The sequence below is a fragment of the Cololabis saira genome, chromosome 3 (genome assembly GCF_033807715.1).
Source record: "Cololabis saira isolate AMF1-May2022 chromosome 3, fColSai1.1, whole genome shotgun sequence".
Classification (NCBI taxonomy): Eukaryota; Metazoa; Chordata; class Actinopteri; order Beloniformes; family Belonidae; genus Cololabis; species Cololabis saira.
The window spans coordinates 38,640,338-38,663,835 of record NC_084589.1 but is presented as its reverse complement, the minus strand read 5'-3'; the positions used below and the strand labels follow the sequence as shown (position 1 = coordinate 38,663,835).

At 40.5% G+C, this 23,498-nt stretch overlaps 1 protein-coding gene across 1 annotated transcript in view; it reads left to right on the top strand.

Annotated features, from left to right (window-relative positions):
• The window catches only part of LOC133439349 (raftlin-like), a 205,955-nt gene extending 201,586 nt beyond the window's left edge, over positions 1 to 4,369 (top strand). Inside the window, exons 9-10 of the mRNA XM_061717474.1 lie at positions 335 to 410; positions 3,658 to 4,369. Of these exons, the coding sequence (XP_061573458.1) occupies positions 335 to 410; positions 3,658 to 4,284 (703 nt within the window). The 3' untranslated portion in view covers positions 4,285 to 4,369. The remainder of the gene's footprint in view (positions 1 to 334; positions 411 to 3,657) is intronic.
• Positions 4,370 to 23,498: the final 19,129 nt, after the last annotated feature.

Here is a 23,498-nt window from a genome sequence, read left to right as displayed (position 1 = left end):
ACAGAGTGAGATGCTCACAGAGGCCACAGAACACCCTTAATTAAAATGTCCTGGAAAATAATGTCAGGGAAAGAGTGGGAACGCTGTCTCGTCCTTCATCTGAATGGTTATACTTCCCCCAGTGGGACAAAGTGGTATTACGAGGTTTGCTGCACCGTTTCTAAGTGGCTCTTAAATCAACACTGTAGACCTTTATTATTTGTTGATGTTCTTACATTTATTTGCTTGAAATTTTGAAAATATACATTTGAAAGGGAAGATGTTACAAATATGGAACATGAAAGGAACTAATCATTTCTCTTTTCTCTTTCTCTCTCTCCTCCACATCCTTCAGCGACGGCGGTTTGTCCACAAAGCAGGTTGTTTTCCTGCAGAGACCCGTCTTGGGCCGAAGGAGGAGGGAATCCAAGGTACCCGTTCCTCTCATTACCTCCTAGCCGCTGAGCGGTTCTGTCACCTCCTCGCCATTTTACACCGGCTTCACGTTCTCCCAGCTGTTTTTGTTTTACGTACACAAACACAGACGGACAGCGTGGACAAATGTGAACCAGAGCCTCCAGGATAGGAGGCATTCTCCAGCAGCAGACAGATGTGTTATTGTTGGAGTCAAGGGCACTAACCTTTGAAGCTGACCGTCTTCTGCAGGGGAATGAGTCCATGTCGGCTCTTTTTAGTGACCTGAATTTAAACGGCCATCACGAGAGCAAATCTAATAGGACTTAAGACTCGTGGAATTGCTGGCGTTAACAAGATTTTCCTGCTTGTGTCTTTGCTGCTTATCTCTCTTCCTGCCATCCCGGCAATTTGCTGAAACCTGTGGATGTTTTTTTTTTTCATCCGTCTGAGGACATTCAGTTCAGTCCTCGTCTGTTTGGTTAGATTGAAAGCCTCAGGGCCACCAATAACAGCCCTCCCAATGGTCCCAATATCTCCAGTATCAATAAGACTAGCCTGAATTAAGCAGTCATCCCCGTGCTGCGTTAAATCCGTTGTTATCCATTCTTAATTAAGTCCTTGGGCCACATGCATAAAGGATGTGTACACACAGACAAAACTAGACAAATGAATAAAAAATGTGCACATCTTTTCCTACAGACAAAGGGGTATTTATAAAGAAAGAACAAAGTACCTCCACCGTTCAGACAGCATGTACATGTGTATTTTTCTAATAATTTAAGCCTGATAGCGTGGAGTATAGATGGAAAAAAATACTGCAGAAACGAACATGAAACGTTTTTCTGTTTTGTTAATTGTTTTCTAAAGTATGTATAGATAGAATGATTAAAGTGTCGGTGCTTTAAATAGTCGCAGGCTTGCATAGCGGTGCAAAGATGGGTGCCCTGATGGCGTTGGAAGGGAACAAATGTTTAGCGTTCATCCTGTTTTTCTGGCACCAGATATTAGTTGGCCAACGGTGCGTTTAGGTTTCCAAGGGCTGTTTAAGAAAACGCTCCATGATTCATCTGCACATCTGTGTTTTTTTTTAATCCTGGCCAGCTGTGGGACCCAATATTCTCATCATCCTTTCATTAGCAGCAGATAAATCAGCGTTGGGTCCTCATTCCTCACCCCTGACGCTCTCTCTTCTACTAGAACCATATTTTTAGATTTGGTATTAACATCCATCCTGAGCGCTGTGATTACAAGTGGACAACCTCGAGTACAAGTGTAGGTGTACATGTACTCATCTGGACTCATGTGACCACATGTTCAGAAGTGTAAACATTAAAGGGCCACCTCAATAACTGATGTGTTCTGTGTAGGACGGGGGAAGTGGTGACAGTGTCATGTTTAACAACAAGCAGGAGCCATCATGGATTTGTCTGTCATTTGACAAATCCGACATCATTTGACAAATCAAATAAAACCAGATCTGTTTTTCACACCAATTTCCAATCAATACAAAAATATGGAAACTGTACAGAACCTCGGCACAAGATTGACATGTTACAGGAGTTTTGAAGAAGTCAGTTTGCAGCTACTACCTTTATCTTTCTGTGTCTGCAACATGCATTCACCTTTTTTATTTGTAGTGAAAGCCAGGGCTCCATTGAAAAAAGAGCAGCATTTTACAGCAATCAGTAAAAAACATACAATTACATACAAATTTAAAACATACAATTTCAAATTTTAAAATATTTCATCTAGGGGCAACCATGCAATGTTCATTAGCAGCCATGCTGTGTCTTTTCTATCTAAATTGTGTCATTAAACAGTCAAACTGCAGTATGCAGGACTGAGTTTTTTAGCTTGCTGGTCTTTTCTGAAAGTGAGGATTGAAAAAGCTCAGCAAACTGGTATTAAAGTGAATATAATAAGCGTTGTTCCGCTGAGAAACAAGGTAAAGCAAAGAGGATTTCTGGCTGTCTGAAAGAAACTGAGGCTGTAAAGTTTCTCTGTTAAGAGATGAGCTGACAACAAGACTGAGCTTCATTTTACGGCTGTGATTTGTGACTTATCTTGTGATGAGCCACAAGTGATGAGCCTTTGATTATCTTCTATGTTTCTGGAGGTTTTCCCTTGCAGCTGAACTAAATCCTCCATGACTCGTGCCAAACGAAACTGGAGGTAGTCGTTGGGTTCATTTCTGTCTACATCATTCGCCAATGACCTTAAATCACTGGCAATGGCTCTCAAATAAATTTCCATCGCAGCCAATTGACCTGAAGAACTAATGTACTGGAGTCTGGAGAACCATCCACCTCATTAACATAAGGAGACAGAAACGTAGAAATAAATAAATGTGGAAATGTAGATATACAGAAATAAATGTAGGAATAAATAAATAAAAGTAGAAATAAATGAATGTAGAAATAAATACACATATAAATGTAGAAGTATAGAAATAAATACATGTAGAAATACATAAATGTAGAAAAACACAAAATATGATAAAATACACAAATAAATACATAAATAAATAGACTTAATACAAGTAAAAAAAAAGAATGAGCCTTTTTCATGAGCAAACCATATTTATTTATTTATGCATTTATAAATTTATATGTGTATTTATTTATTTTTATAGTTATCTATTTATGCATTTATAAGTGTATTTATTTATTTATTTATTTATACATTTATATGTGTATTTATTTATTTTTATATGTATTTATTTATGCATTTATATGTGTATTTATTTAATTTAATTTTTCGTCCCTCATACACACGGACTGTCGATCTGCAAAAAAAAAAAAAGCTGCTGCATCAACGCAGTAGATCTGTTTGCTCCCATGTGGTCACGAGTGTGAACAGAGATGAATAGAAGTGTTCACTTACGATCAAGTCACTCAGGACGGATGTTGGTACCAGGTCTGAACAAGGCCTTAGTTTCTCATTTGGTGCACTAAGTGTGAGTACCATGGCCCTAAAAAGGAAAACAAAACGTGGATATAGAGAGGACAAACTCTCAGCATCCAGGCTAAAAGTAGAAAACAGGTTTGTGGATGTGCATAAAACTCTTCAATGACTAAAGTTTCTGAAAGAAAACCGTATTTAACACTTCTCTTAATACATCTCTTTGAAAAAAAACGTATTTCTTCATTTGTGTACACAAAGTTTTAGTGATGAAACTCCATTTTTATGCATGTGGTTCTTGATGTTGTGCTTTTGTGCCTGCGGTATCTTAACCAGCTTGTCCCTGTCAATGTTTCGCAGAAATCAATCTTCAAGCCCCGAGGAAAGTCTAACAAAAACTTCATCAAAGAATCCGCAAAGAACAAGAAGAAAAAGACAAAAACTGAGAAGGATGCCGAAGATCCCAAGATTTGTGATGACAGAGAAAAGGTTGAGAAGGAAGATGAGAAGGAAGATGAGAAGGGTGTGGCTGACAGCGGGGAGACAGCAAGTGAAAATAAAGATGAAGAAGGAGATGCCGGGTGCGAGGACGATGGAAAGATTGATGATGGGATTGAAATCAGCATAGAGAATGTCACAAAGAAAGATGGAGCCCCAGAGATGGAAGATGAAGGAGCAGAAAAGGGCACTGACGGAGGAGAGGAGGAGAAGGCTGCGCCGGTTGTGGAGGGATCAGAAGAAAACGGACAGTCTTTGGAGAATGGAGATGTCAAGGAAGCGACTGAAACCGTGGCGACCGTGGAAACGCAGAGCGAGACCAAAGACGAGGACCCGAAGGGCCCGGAGGGCGTCGCAGAAGCTGAAGGTGTGATGGAAAACGGAATAGAGACAGATGGCAAAACAGAAGAACCGGTGGAGATGGAGGTTATCGCCAAGGAGACCGCCGACGATCCGCAGTGCACAGATCAGAACCCAGTGGAGGCTTAAGAGTAGCGCCCAGCAGTTTATGTCAAGGTTTACCCCCCCGCCCCCCCGCCGCTGACACCCCCGTCCTGGGAGCTGGTTCCCAGTGTCCCTCGTCTAAACTAACTCTGTTCCTCATCGCTGCAGCATCCTCCGAGCAAACCCCCAGCGCCGAGCCCTGACCCCCATCCTCCGTCCTCCATCGCTGATTCCCCACAAACCTGCGAGAATGTAGCGACGGCATCAGCTGCAACCACACGTGCTGAATGTAGCCGACACAGGAGGCGCCGGGCCCGACCGGTTTGTGCGGAGTCACTGGAGACACACCGGGGATTTTATTTAGCTAAATTGGAATTTACTTGCAGAAAAGTGCTTTAAAAAACAAAAAAACAAAACTCCTGTGAACTGCTCTTGGCAAGAGAGAGGGTCCGTTGACTTGGGAAGTAACGGTCCTCTCATTTCTTATTTCAGAACTTATCTAGCGACGTCATGACCCATGAAGGTAAAGCATGATGTTTCCAGTGACCAGTGCGTTTGCCGGCCCACCTGCATTAGCTGCAGCTTCGACTCAGAGACCAACCTCTTCAAAATCTACGAATTTAAAGTTTCAACTCTGGATTTGAGCCGATGAGGAGCCCTGAATGCTGAGAGAGCGGAGCATGCTGAGCTTTTCTACTCACGCGATGGACTTTTCCGTGGCTAAGGGCAACGAAGAGAGTCGGCGGAGTTGCAGGATCTTGCAGGAGGACGCCGGCAGAGGTGACGGGAAAAGGCATTCGTTGCGACAGGCAATCCAAAGCAGGCTGAGAGGAGATAACTGTTTACGCTGAGCTCTGAGCCGCCAAGTGCTTCAGAAAGAGCTGATAATCACTCACAACGCTCACCCGGCATACAGAATGTTCCACACTCAAATTACATACGGAGGTGAAGTTCAAGCGAATGTTTGCACCTCGAGAGCAGAACACACGTGCAGATAGTCAGCTTCACGTACATGTGGGATGTGTTTTTAATTGTCTGTGTGGCTACGTTGTGCATCTACGGAAGAGTATTAGGGCCATGCAGGAGAAAAAATATTGGAGAGGGGAAGATTTTTTTTTATTGTGCACTTCGAGAAAAAAGTCGAAATTTTGAGAAAAAAGTCGAAATGTCGAGATTAATGTTGAAATACAATTTCAAGAATAAAGTCGAAATTTCGCCTTTTTTCTCAACATTTCAACTTTATTCATGAAATTGTACTTCAACATTATTCTCGACATTTCAACTTTTTTCTTGAAATTGTACTTCAACATTATTCTCGACATTTTGACTTTTTTCTCGTCATTTCGACTTTTTTCTCGACATTTCGACTTTTTTCTCGAAATTGTACTTCAACATTATTCTCGACATTTCAACTTTTTTCTTGAAATTGTACTTCAACATTATTCTCGACATTTTGACTTTTTTCTCGTCATTTCGACTTTTTTCTCGACATTTCGACTTTTTTCTCGAAATTGTACTTCAACATTATTCTCGACATTTCAACTTTTTTCTTGAAATTGTACTTCAACATTATTCTCGACATTTTGACTTTTTTCTCGTCATTTCGACTTTTTTCTCGACATTTCGACTTTTTTCTCGAAATTGTACTTCAACATTAATCTCGACATTTCAACTTTTTTCTCGACATTTTGACATTTTTTTTCTCGAAGTGCATAATGAAAAAAAAATCTTCCTCTAAAATATATTTTTTTATTTTTCTCCTGCCTGGCCCTAATATTCTTCCGTAGAGCATCTGATGAGAAAATGAGACAGAAAAACATGAGGCTTTAGTGAAAAATCACTCAACATTTCCTCAAAACATTTGCATTTCTTACTCCCCCTCTCGCCAGACGATAGCCATGTCATGATGTTCCCTGGAGTCGTGGAGCTTTTCCCTTTCAGAGGTGGAGCCGGAGGGAAATGTGTGGAGCTCCATGTGGGCCTCTAATGGATTTTACCAGCGGGGGGGAGGAGGGGGATGTCAGTAATCATGCATTTATAGTGGGGGAGGTATTGACAACAAAACACCTCAGCATGTCACGGCTCATTTTTTAAGAGTGATGTCATTGGGAAACATTTGCACTGCGGATGATTCGAGCTGAAGCAATCTGCTCGCCGTATCTAACGTGGAAAAGAAAAACACCCGCTGTCCTTCTTTATACCGACTGAACTTTGGATATCTTACTTAAGAGGAAAAAGACAGGAAAACGTGAGATGGATTATGAGCGAATGCTGCCCGTCAAGGGGGCGGAGCCACCTGCCGCTGAGATTTCCTTCGATGTAAAACAGCAAATGTTTTGTGTAGACTAGCATATAAAACTGTGACCAGTTTAGCCTTATAACTATACTGTAAATGGCCCACAATCTGCTATTAGAAGTGTCTTTTACTGGCATATTGGTGATTTTAAGTGTTATATGTTTGTTATTGTTACACATGAAGGTTTTTGCTCCAGCCTGGAGGCCGTTTCCCGTCTCGCCGCTGGAGTTGTCAGAGAGGCGGTGAATGTGTCTGTCCATATGAAGGAGTCATGTTTTTGGGTTTATCCCTCCTTTATCGTGACCGTTATGGTTTTGAGGTTTTCGTCGTGGGCTTCGTGTTGCCGCCGCTGCTCTGCTAAAGCTTGCAAAGACGTACTGCTGACCGACCGGCGCTTCGAGCTACCTCTCACGGGCTGAACCGGGGGGTCGCCGCACCTCGCCGCCTCTGCGAGCATCTGTTTCCTGTCCTCTCGCCCTTCGCCGTCACGGACAACGAGCGCTGAGGTCATCGCTAATGGCAGACGGGGTCAAGGGGTCATTTTTTTGTTGTTTTTTTTCTTTAGTCAGGTTGGATTTCCCAGAGCTGTAGACACAGGATAAACACGCGACTAATAACGCTGGTATCTAATTAAGATGTCGTCTCTCTTTTATAAACTTACTTTGACCTTACGGATGGATGGTTGAGCTGTATTAAGCACTTATTGGATTCCCCCGAGTGGGTTTTGTCAGACCGTCGCAGACGTGAATGATTGAAGACAGAACCGAGAGCCGTCCTTCGCTGTGACAAGATCTTTATGAATATTTGACACATTTCCACCTTGAATGCCAGACAGCCAATTTCAGTCAAATTAATTCAGATTTCATTCTCAGCAGCACTGAGAGTTAACCTGACGTCTGGATATTACACTATTTCAGTGTGTGTTTGAGTGTTTTTAAATATAAAACCACAGTCAGGAAAAGATTGCAATATCATAAAAAGTGTTTCTCACATTAACTTTGGCTTCTGCTTCTTTTGCCGACAGCATGAACCCACGGTTTTAATAAAACACCTCCATCTTTTTTCCATGTCAGGCCTGCAACATGCTCCATAAAAAGCTGGCCCGGTGAGGCATTTAGGATACCATCAAGAAAGCATGTCAGTCGTTATTGGCTTCACCACAGTTTTCCATTCAGGAATCCTTCAGAACGGCTGGTCCAGTCCAGACCACACACACCCTCCTCTTCCTCAGCCTTGTGTACTGTGTGAAGAAAAGTGGTTTTGCATTGAAAAATGCACTGATTTCCCTGTAAAAGACGTGTTCCTGAAGGCAGCATGTGTTACTGTAAAGTCTCCATGGACCGCTGTCACATCTCAAAAGTAGAGATGAAAGATGAATCCTTTTTGAATCAATGTTGCAATTTCAGCTGAAAAAGACGGATCTGTTTGGCGAGTTTTACCACTTCCTGACACCACTCAATGAATATCTGCCAACATCTGTAAAAGCCCCACAGGCAAGAATACGATAAAATGTAGCTAAAAATAAGTAGCAATCTCGCCTAAGATGTAATATTACAACGTATACCTAATGATGATCTGAAGCTTGACTTAAAGTATTATTACAAGACCCGCCCCCGTCTAATTCAAGTCAATACAGTGCTGAGTAGTAAATGTGAGGACAGGTAGTCGTTATCTATGTCAGTCAAAAGACCACGGCTTTGTATAACTTTACTAATGAAGAAAAATACCTGTGTCATATACTTGTCATAGATGTCAGATAGTAAATAGTTCTGCTGCAGTTGGACATTTTAACACGGAGCTCAATGAAGACGGGCTCACTCTTGGAGCCGGCTACTAGTGGTCGCTCAGGGAAGTGTTATTTTCTTTACTCCAAGGTTTATGGATGTAGACACTCAGTGACCATGGTGCAGGGCACCGATACAAGCTCAGACCAACTCAGGGTCTTTTTGGATCAGACAGTCTAAATGTTCCTCTTCTTTTATGGCTTGAACACATGGCACCATTTCTACCAACAACGAAGAAATCAGAAATACTGATCAGCTACTGTTTACTGTGGGTCCCTTACATGCACTTGCTTCCTGTGAGTATCCGGTGCTCTCACCTGGCATTAACACGTGTTCCTAGATACATCTTCAGAGATCAGATCTGACCTTCTCGCTCTATGAGCAAAGAAACTCTTGCATCATCTTCACTTGTAAATAGAATGGGCAAAATCAACTAATTCCTCAAGAACATGACGTTGGCGTAGCAGGAGGTCCCTGGATCCGTCCCTGGATCCGTCCCGGGCCACTTGTGTCTTCACATAATTTGGAGTCTGATGTTGCAGACCACCTTCAAATGTGTCCTGAGCGATCCGCTCTGAATCCATCAAGGACTGTGTTCAGACCTGGGATCAGATTTCCCAGGATGCATTGTAATGCCAGGTCTGCACGTGTCTGTGTGTTGGTCTGTGTCAGAACCCCCAAGTCCAGATGTGTCAATGCGGTGCCTGGACCGGGTACACAAGGACATTTCTTTACATTTTAATGATTCATACATTAGTTGACAAAGTGGTGAATTTATTAGGCGGTAAAAGCTTTAATGTTACAGGCCTGAAATGCAAAAAAAAAGAAAAGTTGTTTAGTAACAGATAAAAATAAGATGTGATCTTGGATTCACGTGTGTTTTCAGACACAAAGAACTAAAAGTCAGAGTAAACGTTGGAATCCCAGAGTTTTCTCGGATGTGAAAGCTATGACACATCTTCCCCTCCGGCGTCCTGCGGAAGCGGATCAGGTTCCGTCCTGTCCGAGGCAGCAGCTTCTGGGAAATAAAACAAACAGCGAGGTGCTCTGGGGTGACACCGCCATTCATCACCTCCCACCACATTCCCGTCAGAGTCCACGGACGAGCTCGACCGTGACCTTGACAGAAGGTCCGGCCGGTTCCCGGCGCGAGGCCGCGGCCTTCGGGCCGCCATCTCCCCCTGATAAGCTCTGATTGGTTGCTGTGCAGTCCGACCTCTGACATCAGTACACTCCAGGGACTGCAGATATATATATATATCTTTTATTTCTGGTATCATATCAACGCAGACGGGGAGAGAAAAGCGGTGCAGGATCTGACGCTTCAGTAAAACGCCGCTGATGTTAAAGTTGCCGGGCGTGAAAAAGAGGAGGATGTTAGACATTTACATTTACAGCCCTCAAGTCATTCATGTAAAAAATGGTAAAATGAAGCTCTCCGTCTTATATCGGCATAGATGTCTGAGCCTCGGCCGTGGCACCGGTGCAGTCTTCTCGGTAAAGCTGTAAAATCATCACGATTCATTTCCTGTGTGCTAATATGACGTGAATCTGGCAGAGTAGGAACGACAGAACATGATGCAGTCTCTTCTTTTTCCTGTGTTGTCACTTTTATTCGCTTACAGCCTCTGGATTCTCCGATGTGAGTTTAGTTGGGTTTTTTTTAAATAAAACTTCAGCCGTCATCTTGAATGTTGAATGTCTTGAATATCTCTGATCACGTTGCCGTCGTCACTCGCATCGCTGTCGAGCAAGAAGATGTATTGTTTATCTTTGCTATTCTGAGTATGTTCACATTCCTATTGTTTATGACATCTGTACAATTTGTATATTATAAAAATGATTTATATTTAATGTGTACACGTGTCCTCACTTCTTTGGTGTCAGGTGTTAAATACAACCAAGAGCAGAAGTTGAAAAGGTCCAGAGGTGTCAGTAACGAAGTACAAATACTTCGTTACCTTACTTAAATAGAAATTTTGGTTATCTATACTTCACTGGAGTAATTATTTTTCAGACGACTTTTTTCTTTTACTCCTTACATTTTCACGCAATTATCTGTACTTTTTACTCCTTACATTTTAAAAACAGCCTTGCTACTCTATTTCATTTTGGCCTTTAAAAAAAACTATCCAGTTAAATTGCTCCATCCGGATAGAGTGAATTTGGTTGTGGTTGTTTCAGATGTTCTTGTCCAGTTTTGTTCTTACATCCGTTCCCTCAGATTCCTGCAACTAAACTTGGATGTACATTCCAATAAAAGTTAGGATAAATGATAACATGCCTCTGAAGTTTGACTTTTTGCACCATTACAATACTTATAGGCAACTAGTCATCATATCTCCTGCTCACTGAAACACATGTTAATGCTCAATAGTACACATATATGGTTCTTTAATATATTTGCATTATACTAAGATGCATTCATTTTCAATGGCTTTTGTCCTTAATGGCTTTTTTCCCCCTTACATTACTTTTACTTTTATACTTTAAGTAGTTTTGAAACCAGTACTTTTATACTTTTACTTGAGTAAAAAACTTGAGTTGATACTTCAACTTCTACAGGAGTATTTTTAAACTCTAGTATCTATACTTCTACCTGAGTAATGAATGTGAAAACTTTTGATACCTCTGAAAAGGTCTCTGCTCCATGTTTGACAGTTTATGTAGTTAATGTTTTATGATACTTAACACATTCTTATACGGAAGAGTATTAGGGTCATGCAGGAGAAAAAATATTTGAGAAGGGAAGTTTTTTTTTATTGTGCACTTCGAAACAACAGTCGAAATGTCGAGATAAAAGTTGAAATGACGAGATTAATGTTGAAATATAAGTCGAAGTTTCGCCTTTTTTCTCAACATTTCAACTTTATTCACGAGATTTTTACTTTTTTCTCGACATTTCAACTTTTTTCGCGAATGCATAGTGAAAAAAAAATCTTCCTCCTCTAAAATATTATTTTTATTCTTCTCTTGCCTGGCCCTAATACTCTTCCGTATTCTTAGGACTTTCTTTATATGACTTAAATAAGAATAACTGGCTGTTACACCACCTACTGAGAAACAGGTATAAAAAGAAGTCAGAAAGTCGTCCAGCTGCAAAACTCTGCAAAATTAAAACTATGATTAATTGCTAAAGGACAATCCGTGGCGGCCTTGGCTCAAAAACAAGCCGAATGCAGCAACAAGATGAGAATTATGAATCCAAATGAACATTTAAAGGACTTTAAAGGATTAATTTCATCTTATTACCTTAATTACTTTGTGGACCACAGAAATGAGCAGCTTAATGGTTATTACACCACTAAAACCAAATAATACCATTTGTTTTATCCTTGGACCAAAACAAGGCAGTCCGGGCATCAACACAGCCCTGTGCTGGGGGGGGCGGATTATATTTACAGTTAAGTCAACACAGCTGTTGTGATTCATAAGTCATGAGCCGAGAGCTCGGGGGAGCGCGAGGTCATTACGGCGAAGCACCGACGCCGTATCCAGCCTGCTCGCTGCAGGAGGCCGTAATGGCTCTTTAGGCCGACTGGGGAGACGCTAAAAGATGGTCAGAAACGCCGCCAGGCTGGTGTTGTGCTATTGAACTTGTGAACCGGGCCGTTGGGTCCCGGAGTGGAGCCTCCGGGACCCAAAGGTAACGCAACGGCCGGCTGAGGGCGGCAGGTTTCCAACCATGGTGTTTATGCGTGAAATGAGCTTCACAGGTTGTATTTCAGACTCCACCAGGTCTTAAACTGACTCTATTTAGTTTATTTGTTTATCGTCAACAACAGAAATCTCCACTCTTTACCCAGAGAGGAAACGGGTTCAGTGTAGTCCAATTAAATACAGTCCGGTTTGGTTGAATTAAGGTAAAATTCCTAAAGATAAAAGGTCATCTGCGGGTCATCTCTTCTCATTCTTTTCCAACATCTCAGCTCCATCAATGTTTGTCTTTTTCTTCTTTTATTTATTGGTGCTTGACAAACAGCGGAAGTCGTGTACAACTGCGACTGCAGATACTATTCAGTTAATTCAATTCAATTTTATTTATATAGCGTCTATTACAACAGACGTTTTCTCTAGGTGCTTTCCAGAGACCCAGAACATGAACCCCGAGCAATTATTGACATATACATATCAATTATTATATAAACTTAACATAACTATGGACTGATAGTTTGGATGGTCAGTAGATCTTATTTTGTCAGTCACTGAGAATGGAAACATGAAAAGAGGAGAACTCTGGCCCCATTACACTGGAAATGCGGCTTAGAGCAGTGATTCCCACCCCTAGTGGTCCGTGGTGTCATTGCAAAGGGTCCCTGTGTAATAAATTCTTTTTTTAAATCCTCTGAGATTTATGGAAATAGATTATTATTTTACTCAAATGTGACCAAGACCTTTATCTACTTAAACTAAAGAGGGTCACATGACCTTTTACTCTTTACAAGTGTAATTCGTTGTATTTTAATAAGAAATTTGCATTGTTGAAGTTACTGCACAACACTATTACAGTTTTTCACAATTGTTTAAACACATTTATTGGAACATCAGACACAATGTGCACAACCTGAAACTCATTTTTCAGGTGGCTGAACCAATCCTGCTGAACTCCAAGCACATTTACTGCTCTAAACTCAAATTCCCATTCCATACCACACATTTCTCACAACACTACACACAATTCCCAATACCTTGCACACTCTTCCTGAATTCCCTCTCTTCCTGTTCACACAGAACACACAGTCAGTCACATTTCTAAACTCCAAAGGCTGTTGTGCAATATGCAATTTGCCATTGAATTCATATTCATTGATGAAGCGGGGTTCAACCTTGTAAAAAGAAGGCGCCGAGGGAGGAATATCATCGGCCAGCGTGCCATCACAGAGGTCCCTGGCCAGCATGGAGGGAACATAACAATGTGTGCTGCCATCAATCACCACGGCGTCCTCCATCACCATGCCACCCTTGGCCCCTACAACCCTGCACTTCTTCTAGCATTCCTGGACCAGCTCTACAATATCATTGTCCAGCCAGACCAGATGGAGGACACAGAGGTGGTCAGGTTCGTTGTTATCTGGGACAATGTCAGTTTCCACCGGGCTGCTCTGGTCCGTGAGTGGTTCACGGTCCATCCAGAAGTTGATGTCCTATATCTCCCTCCATACTCTCCCTTCCTCAACCCAATTGAGGAGTTTTTCTCTGCCTGGAGATGGAAGGTATATGAGAGAAATCCTCAGACACGGATCCCACTGCTGCAGGCCACGGAGGACACATGTGGCGATGTCACTGCTGAGGCCTGTCAAGGCTTCATGCGGCATTGTAGGAGATTCTTCCCCCGCTGCTTGGTCAGGGAGAACATCGCTGCTCGGCCAGGGAGAACATCGACGTGGACGAGGTCCTGTGGCCAGCCAGGGATGAAAGGCAGGATGCAGCCTAATACTTTTGTTCTGTTTCTATTTTCTGTCAACTTTTCATCCACAGCTTGCTGTGATGTCCAGTGGACTGCACATTTTGAGTCCAAATACTGTAAAATATTATTTGTTGTTACAGTAAAGAATTGTGTGTTGTTTTCTATTTGAGTAGCCTATACATAAGAATACTATATGGTGATAAATTACATCCAACAGCTGAAGGTGAAACACTGAACATACAAATGCATGATTCTACTGAGGCATTCATTCATTCATTCATATAGTGTTTTCCATTCATACTATAGTGTCTTCCATTCTGCACATCAGTGTTCAGTGGGTGCTTAGAAACGTCTACTCAAATGATGTATGTGTTTGACATTTGAGAAGGAAATACCATTTAGTGAAGAGTTAACACTGTTTTGAAGGTAGTGTGCTTTTGCAAGAGAAGTGTAGGATTTTGCATTTTGTGTGTGAGTTTTTTAATTTTTGTTTAGAGTTTTGAGAGAAAGTGAGGTAGTATATCAGGAAATGTGTTTAAACAATTGTGAAAAACTGTAATACAAACGTAACACGATCTGCATCCTTTTCAAATCATGAGCCCCTAGTTTCAGTGGGGATACACCATTCAGTTCTTTAAAAGGCTTTTATTGTGAAATATTTGCAAGGAGCTGTTGGGGAAATGCTCATTAACTTGTAAAGTTCAAGTTAGCACTTGAAATTGCAATAATGTTAATAAAAACCGAAACAAAGATGAACACGATAAGCACAGTAACTCAGAGAAGAAGAGAAAAAAGAAGTAGACGACGTCACGACGATGGCTTGATCACAAATGTGCAGGGGTCCAGGACCCCAAACAGGTTGAGAACCACTAGCTTAGAGGATACCGGAGCCCCAACTACAAACTTCATCCAAAGGCCTAGTATTTAAACTAGAGAGGATGTCTGTGTTCTGATCGCTGACTGGGAGGTTCCACACAAGAGGAGCCTGGGAACCGAAGGTTCTGCATGACCCTATAAACCACCACCGCCTGCAGTCTGAGGGAGAAATACTCTGAAGGGAGGATGTGGAACTCTGAAGTCTTGATGAAAATAGGGAGCGGGGACTTTCAGGACCTTTTTTCTTTTTCCCTGGGTCTCACCTGAGTATTCAAGACTGGAAAATGACGATCTCTCCTCTTAATTCTTGTCAGAACTCTTGCTGCAGCGTTTTGGTTGAGCAGCCGGCTGCTGGGAGTCCTTCATGACATCTGTGTGCAACGTTTAAACAGTTTTCTTTTGACTTCATGTTATTGCTGCCAGTAAGATCCACTTGATGCGGCATTGCCACCTAGTGACGTCCTACAGCTTGGTGCAATGAGACAGCCGTCAGAGCTGTGGAGGGATGGAAGAGGGAGAAATCGCTTATTATTTATGTTTGACTAACAGTAAACTAATCAACTAATGTCAGGGGTTTGCTTTTCAAACCTTGCAAACAGTGTTCTACCTCCCAGGTCTACTGCGGTGCTTCCTCTCGCTGGTCCTGGGAACTATTCTGACCTACTGGTGGTTCTAGTAGCCCAGACCACCAGGACGCTGGCCCCGGCTGAACCATGACAAGTGTTAGGGTGGAAAAATGTAGCTTTCCATGCCATCTTCTAACTTTTCAGGGCATCAGTAGAGTTTCACATTTTGTGTCAAATACAATATTCATATCTGAAATAATTATTCATCATCCTTCAAATGATTTTAGTGAATCTGCCATCTTGATTTTGCATCATACATGTAGTTTTTCTCTAGTTGGCTTGGTGGATCACGTGTTCAGAACAAAGGAAAAAGAGAAACCAAGACAAAAGACTGGGGTTTGTAGTTTCTTCTCCTCCGGTGTCACCAAATTTAGTTCTTTCCGGACCGGCACCGGATTGGACGAGGAGACGAGCAGAATCAGCCAACCACGGAGCAGCAAAGTGTAAACCCCGCCCCCTCCACCTATAGTATAAATGTTTACGTTAGCCATGCGGTCAGAGTCTTTTTTCTTTCGAATTTCATCTGATGATTCGTCAGTGTTTGACCCTTGATATCAAGTATTCTGTAAAATCCCGGCCTGTTGCTCTAAACTGCAATGCCCCCCCCCCCCCCCCCTCTCTCTCTCGACCTACTTTCTAAATAAAGGCCACAAAAACATTTAAAATCAATAGAATCCTCACACAAGCTGATGAGAGGCATCATGTGATCATGTTGCAGAAACATCTCAAACATTGCAGACCAGAACTGGGAAACACTCGACTGAGATTACTGCAAAGCTTTCGTTAGTGTTTCTTCTCGCAAGGAACACCAACAGCAAGATGAGTCGGTTATCGTGTTTTGCCAAATCTAAACGTAATCTCAGTCTAAGACATTTGATGTGCCTCCACTATTTCCACCATTAAGTCTAGATTAAAAATTCACTTCTATTCACTAGCTTTCCCGGTCCCCTAATCCTATCATTTCGTCCATCTGTGTTTTTAGGTCAAATTTGTGATTTATTTGTTGTCACAGAATGTTGTTTTTTTTTTAATTATTATTATCATTTACAGCACTTTGGTAAGTAATATCTCTGTTTTAAATGTGCTTTGTAAATAAATTTTACTTTTACTTACTTACTATCAATCACAAGAATGAGAAAAAAAAGTGCAGGAAATGGCGAAACCCCCTATTTGGGGTGAAAGATCTGCCTGAATACACAATAAATAATGCAAAATAGCACCAACACAGATCTATTATTTCCACTTTCCCAACCCTGACCTCTGCTGTCAACCCTTTCACCTGTGTACGTTCATCCACAGCGTATTTCCCCAGACATCCTGTTGGACGTCTGGGTAAAAATCAGGACCTGACACAGATTTATTTTTTCTTTAAAAGGAACCTAAAAGGCATGTTTCTGCACTTTTCTCTCTTTTGGGCCTTTTAGTAAAAACTAAACGGTTCATTCGAGACTAAGATCATTTTCCAGCTGATATTAGCGTCTCATTCTTCAAGTGCACTTCAAAGCCAAACGCGGGTTCACCGCCGGTGCATTCGTTACTAGAACTTGAGAGACGCTGACTTTGCTTTGACTTGCAGAATCTTCAGAAAACCATCACGTCAGTGTGAGATAACGCTCTCCGGTCTGCTCCACAAGCCTTTGTCAGGCCTGAAAGTGCAAATTAATTAACACCCACTCGCTTGTCATCTAATTCCAGGACGAATCCTTGGAAACACCAGTGTCAGCACCTCGTTCTTACGATGGTTTTATTTCGAGCTTGTTTCTTCATTGGAAGAGGATATGAAAACATACAGCTTCCACACTGATGATATGATGAACAAAGTGACTCCAACTTTGAGGTAGAAACTCAATTGTCATCCTCAGGTTTAAGACGTTGAAGACAGACTGGGACGAGCTTCTCGTCACTGTCAGAAAACAAACAGGATGAATGTGCTACATTTTTCATCACATACATCGATTAAATCACATGTATTTTTTGTTCTCGACCACACAGCTGTTATAATCGTACATCCAAAACTTTTCTGTGGAAATCATGTTTGATTGAGGTCCTTTTCTTGCTCTGAGCTGGCCGGCTGTCAACAGGCGTTCAGTATCCCCTCATAGATCACCAAAAGTAGATCTCTTTTTTTTATTTATTCTCAACTGCTTTTTCTCAAACTTCTGTACTGCAAAAAAAATGTTCAACAAAACTGCTAAAAAATCACCATACATCAGTATTTTTCTCTACACAGATCCCTTAAACCACTTCAACTCTGTTCAAAACTACAAATATTCAATCATCTAATAATTTTGATGCTTTAAATTCCAGTTTGAATTCATGATGCCCCTTTTTTTACTTCCTTTTAAAGAGATCTTTTTTTATATAATGAATAGTGGTGGTGGTGGGGGGGGGGGGGGGGGGGTATCACTGGTGATTAGTCTTGGATGTGTCAGAAGCAGCAAGAACATTGATTTCATTGCATCAGTATATTTCAAGTGACAGATTTAAAATGTTACACCCTCTGAGGACGTTTGATCCAAACATTTACCAAAATGACTGCAGGAAAACTACTAATGCAATGAAATCAGTGTCACTGCATCGTTGGCAGCTCCAAGACTGATGCAAAACGATGCCACATCCCTTCATAATGCAAAACTAGAGGACTCCTGCCAGTTTGACTACCTGGTAAACCCAAATGTCTAACATGAAAGTAAAAAATAAAATAAAATGTTTATTTCATATTGAATTATTTTACCCTCATACTGAATCCCAGGGCAGAGGAGTTCTCAGGACACATCTCTACCCAAGTCCAGTCTCCAAATCTCCCTGCTTTGTGTGCGGTCAGCATAGATCTGTGCCGTCTCTCAGCATCACAAATCCTGCTGGACACCACGGCCAGGATCACCACGGCAACGAGCAGACTTCTCATATTGACAGAAGAGAATCAGTGTTTCCCTCTGAAATTACAGCAAACAAAGAAAAGAGAGTTTGGGTTCAGAGCTCTTTAAAGCCTCTCAGTTCATTGTGGAATAGTCCACATGGTGATATTTATCATTTATCATTTACTGATACATCGCACATTGGCATAAACAAATCGCTGGATTCACTGGACTGACTGGGAATGATATATCAAAACTCATAAATGAACTATAGGTTGAATTTGTCCCAGAGAGCAGAGTATTTGTCCTTGTGCTCTCTTAAAGAAAAAGTCAGATGTCTCATATGTTTTTAACTGTGTTCAAATCAGTGAGTCCAGTAGTTCCTGTCAGGGTTGGCTTGTTACGGCCTTTGTGATGTCTATCATTAAGACTTTTAAGAGATATCTGTTGCTTTTAGATAACTAAATCATTGTTCCCTTAACGGAAAGATAAGTAACTGCATTCATTATCGTATTGCAGGACTCCTGTGGCTCTTCTGCGGACATCCTCCCTGAAGTGTTTAGGGCCACCTGTCCACTAAACCATGATCGTTCCCGTTGTTGCAAAGATGCACGCCCTGGATAAGTGTAAAAAAAATCACATTACAACCACATCCAGGGTTTACCTTGCTGTTTTATTGCATAAATAAAGAAGACCAATTGAACCATAAACTAGGGATGATAATCGAGTGCAGACTCCCAGTAGTTTGCTTATATTTCACGAAAAAGGACAATACTGCAAGCATAGTTTTGGTATTCTAGGTTCCTCTTTCATTTTGAAACCCCGAGTCCTTGTATTTAAGTTATATCTTGACTTCCCTTGTTCCCGTCTGCCCTGATTATCTGTGGTGTCTCCTCAACCCTTCTGTTTATATCTTGTCTTTCCCTTGCTTCCTGCTGGTCTGTAATGTTTTCCCCACCATGAGTCAAGTCTTTGATTTTTTTTTTTTTTCATGTTTAAGCTCTTGTGTTTTTGTTAATTCTGCTTGGCAGCACTTTTTGTTGTTTAAGTTTAAAATAAATCACACTTTTTTGGAACTCCAACCTCCTGCATGGGAGTCAATGGAAATTGACTAAGTTTTGCAGGTCAGTTGAGGAACTGTAACAAACTTACTCCTGCATGAGCTTTAATGCGGAAATGAGATGTTTGGGACTTGGTTGATACAGGTTCAGAGCTTTGATCACATCAAAGGGGGGGAAATACATCCAACACGCTGAAACATTTTCCGCATAAAAACTGTTAATGTGGAAAAGTTGATCATTGTGATTGTATTTGTCACAACGTTCATTTGAAAAGGTTCCTGTTTTTCAGCTTAAGCCAGCTTTGATTTAGTTGAAGTTGAGTGAAAAATATTGGTGCATGCTTGGAATTAAAGTACTAATGCAACCAAAGTCATTTGTACTATATTTGTACTGTGTATAACTGGATGAGAACCAATAAGGAACCGAATCAATAAGCAATATTGATGATGGAACCGGAATTGGTAAATTCTAAACAATTCCCATCCCTAGATAACCCTAGCAAATGTATGTATTTCTGCTGTCAACCTGATTGCTCAACTCATTGTCCTGATAGCCAGGCAATGAGGGGTCATAAAGGAGTGGGGAAAAGTGCCTTCATGGTTTTTAATGTGGATTGTAGTTTTTGCATCTGTAGCAGCATTTATATATATACTGTATATACTGTATATTGTGTATATATATATATATATATATATATATATATATATATATATATATATATATATATATATATATATATATATATATATATATATATATATCCTTTGACAGAGCCCTGACACGGAGAAAACGTTTCCAACCACATTTTAATTTTTGGTGATGAACATCTATTTATGGGCGTGTGTGGTCGATACAAGAAACAAAAACCAATATTACTCCTGCACAATTGTATGAAATATTAGATATTTAAATAAATCTGGCGGCCTCTGGCGCCATCTAGTGGACAAAGACCACAACTGCACTGCTTCCTTTCTACACGTGAACGGTGCGTGAACATCAGTATTAATTTACACTTAAAGAGGATCTAGTACGACAGGGAGGCTAAATAAGATGTACGGTATGTATAAACTATACCAGTACATCATTTACTACTACAGTTTATACTATATGAAGTACTACAAGTACTATCCAAACAATCAGTGTGCAAAGTTTAGTGTTCATGGATAGTGTTCCAACATTGGGAAGAGGGATACTTTAATTGTCCTCATTTACATAATTAATCGAAAGTATTGGAGTTAACATCAAAATATAAAATGTTATACAGGGTTAAAATCAAGCACAGCTTTCAAGGAATCTATCTTGAACGCTTCAGCTCAATTCAATTCAGGACAAATGGCTGATTTTTTATTTGCCAATAAATTTAGCTGAAGAGGGAATCAGGTACAGACTGCAGATACGAAATTGTGTGTGTAGTGCAGTCGTTACTATTACTGAGATGCTCCAGCCATGTGTCAGGAACTGAGGAGAATTTGCTTTGACTTGCAGAACCTTGAGAAAACCCACTCCTCAGTGTCAGATAAGATCCTCAAGCCTCCACGCGCCTCCACGCGCCCTGCTCACCCATTTAATGAGCACAAATACCTTTGTGTGTCTTATCAACCTTTGTCAGGCTTTAAATGATAATTGAATGAACCCCACGCTCACATTTCTTTAATACCTTGATTCCAGGAGGAATTTTGGGAAACACCAGTGTCAGCACTTTATATTGAGTTTGTTGCTTCATTGGATATGAAAACATGCAGCTTCCACACTGATGAATGGATGCTATAATGAACAAAGTGACTCTTCACATGAAGAGGAGCTCCATGTTTCTACTTTATTCTGCTGTTAAAAGTGTCTCAACTTTGTAGAAGCTGAATGTTTTGATCTAAAACCAACACGTGACCATCAGTTCAATAATTCTCATCTTAGAGTGAAAATCTGCAGCAACACAAGACAGACAAGAAACACAAGGCTGCAAATCAGGATTATTATTATTATTTTATTCATTTATTGTCGTGTTCGGGTTGGAGATCTTGAGACTGGAACGAGCTTCTCAGCAGTTGATCACTGTAAAACACAGGATGGATGTCTGAGACAACACTTTAAAATCATTCAACTTTACCCACATCCACACTTCTCATAAGAGTGAGTCTACTTTGAGTGAAAAACTGATAGAAAGTTCAAAAATACATTCTGTGCTGTACTTTGAAAGTGAGAAAAATAAATCCTTGGCAGTCCCTTTACTCACCTGTACATTTGATTTTAACTATACAACAAAACATTTTCTGTGGGAACAATATTTCATATCGGTCCGTTTCGACGGGCGTTCAGTATCGCCCTCCCTGGAGAAATGAATCGATAAACCCCTTTTTTTAAACTTAAAAGCATTTTTACCTCAACACAAACTGCTTTAATGAGACGTGTGCTGTGTATTTTAGAGAGGCCTTTATAGTTGACAATCATTCGACTTCATCTTACATCTTAAGAAATCTTCTGTTAACTTCTAATAATTTAAGGAGCATTTTTAAAGCCTAACAAGCATATGCAATATACTACACTTGTGTTTTTAGTAGACTTGTAGGTCTCGAGACCACCATTTTCTGGTTTTGGTCTTGTCTCGGCCTCGAGTCTCTGGGTCTCTCCAGGTCTCGGACTCGGATCATTGAGATGCCGTTGCACCAAGGTGAAAGAATCTGGTGATCAGCAGTTCTTCCTCTTGTTAATGTAGTTTTGTACGTTTTTTTTTTTGTACATTATTTGTATTTTTCATCTGATTTAATGTTTTGGTGCATCTGCATGTGTCTGTATTTAATTACAGTTTGTTTATAACAACCTTGTTTTTTTTTGTTTTTTTTTTAATTTATTAACATACAGTGCAAATGACAAAAAACGACATCAGTGTGTGTGTGTGTGTGTGTGTGTGTGTGTGTGTGTGTGTGTGTGTGTGTGTGTGTGTGTGTGTGTGTGTGTGTGTGTGTGTGTGAATAAGATGATGAAAGTAGATACATACATTGAAATATTAATTTGAGAGTAAACAAATAAATAATTATAATATAGAGTGGTGTAGCACAATATCATATAAATATAGCATAATAATATAGTAATATCCTAATATAACATAATTTTTATAAAATATTATAACATATAACCAAATGGTATCCCCATACTATAATATATAATAATATAATAATACTATAGTTTAACATCCTATGAGATTTCATAACTTAATATAATAATACACTATGAAACAATATATCATGATAATGCCAGGAATAATTATTAGAGTTAGAATTGGTAATTTATATATTGCAATGAGGGGTGAGGTCAGACCGGGGCATCAGGGAAGCGAGCAGGAGGCCCCACCAGACTCCAGTTGCCCGACCGGGAGCCCCAGCAAGAGGCAGGGAGGATGGTAGTGAAAGGAAAGCTCCCCTCCCTTTTTTATTTTAAGTATTTTTAATTTTGTATATATATATATATATATATATATATATATATATATATATATATATATACATTTTTTACTTTTTTACTTTTTTCCCCTATTCCCCTTCCCTGAACCTTGTTTGAATAAATATATGAATAATATTCACATGTCATTGTGATTGATTATGTCAAGGTTTGACATTCCCCCCAGCTTTCAGTTTCTGTTTTGCCCCGCATGTGTCCCATCTGCCCTGATTGTGTCTGCACCTGTGTCTCGTCATGTCTCGTTATCCCCTGTGTATATCTGGTCTTGCCATTCCCTTGTTCCCTGTCGGACCGTACTGTTTGTTCCCCATGTTTCCTGCCTCGTTTTGCTCTTCAAGTTTTTTGATCCCTTTTTAGTTTGTTTTGATCCTGCTCTGCAGCGCTTTAGTTTGGTTTTTTGTTATTAAATCCTATTTTTTGCCGACTCCTGCCTCCCGCCTCCTGCTCTCTTGCGTTTGGGTCCACACCTTATACCCCCAGACGTGACAGATTAAGCATCAGGTTCATTTCAGTGATGCTGATATATGGTGTAATCTGATTACTATGATGGTAATGTAATTTCAATCTTTAATACTTAAAATTCAGGTTTCATCTCCAAATTCAGTCCAATTTAAATCAGTAACATTTCCTATTCATTCCTTTTCTGAGGTGGAGGTGGGTGTTGGAGCTGGTTATTCTGTTAGATACTTTGGGACTAGTTAGTAGTCGTGTTAATCTTTAAAAGCACTGGAGTCAATCCTCCAATAGTGTAGAAATAGCGGTAGTGCAGTCGCCACACATATCTGATCTCAGCTGATGGATGGAAACATTTATAGTTCAACATCATCATCCACTTCTCTGTGTTATTGAGCTGCAGTTGAAAACAAGCTCATATGGAAACTAGCTGAACCAGGATGAT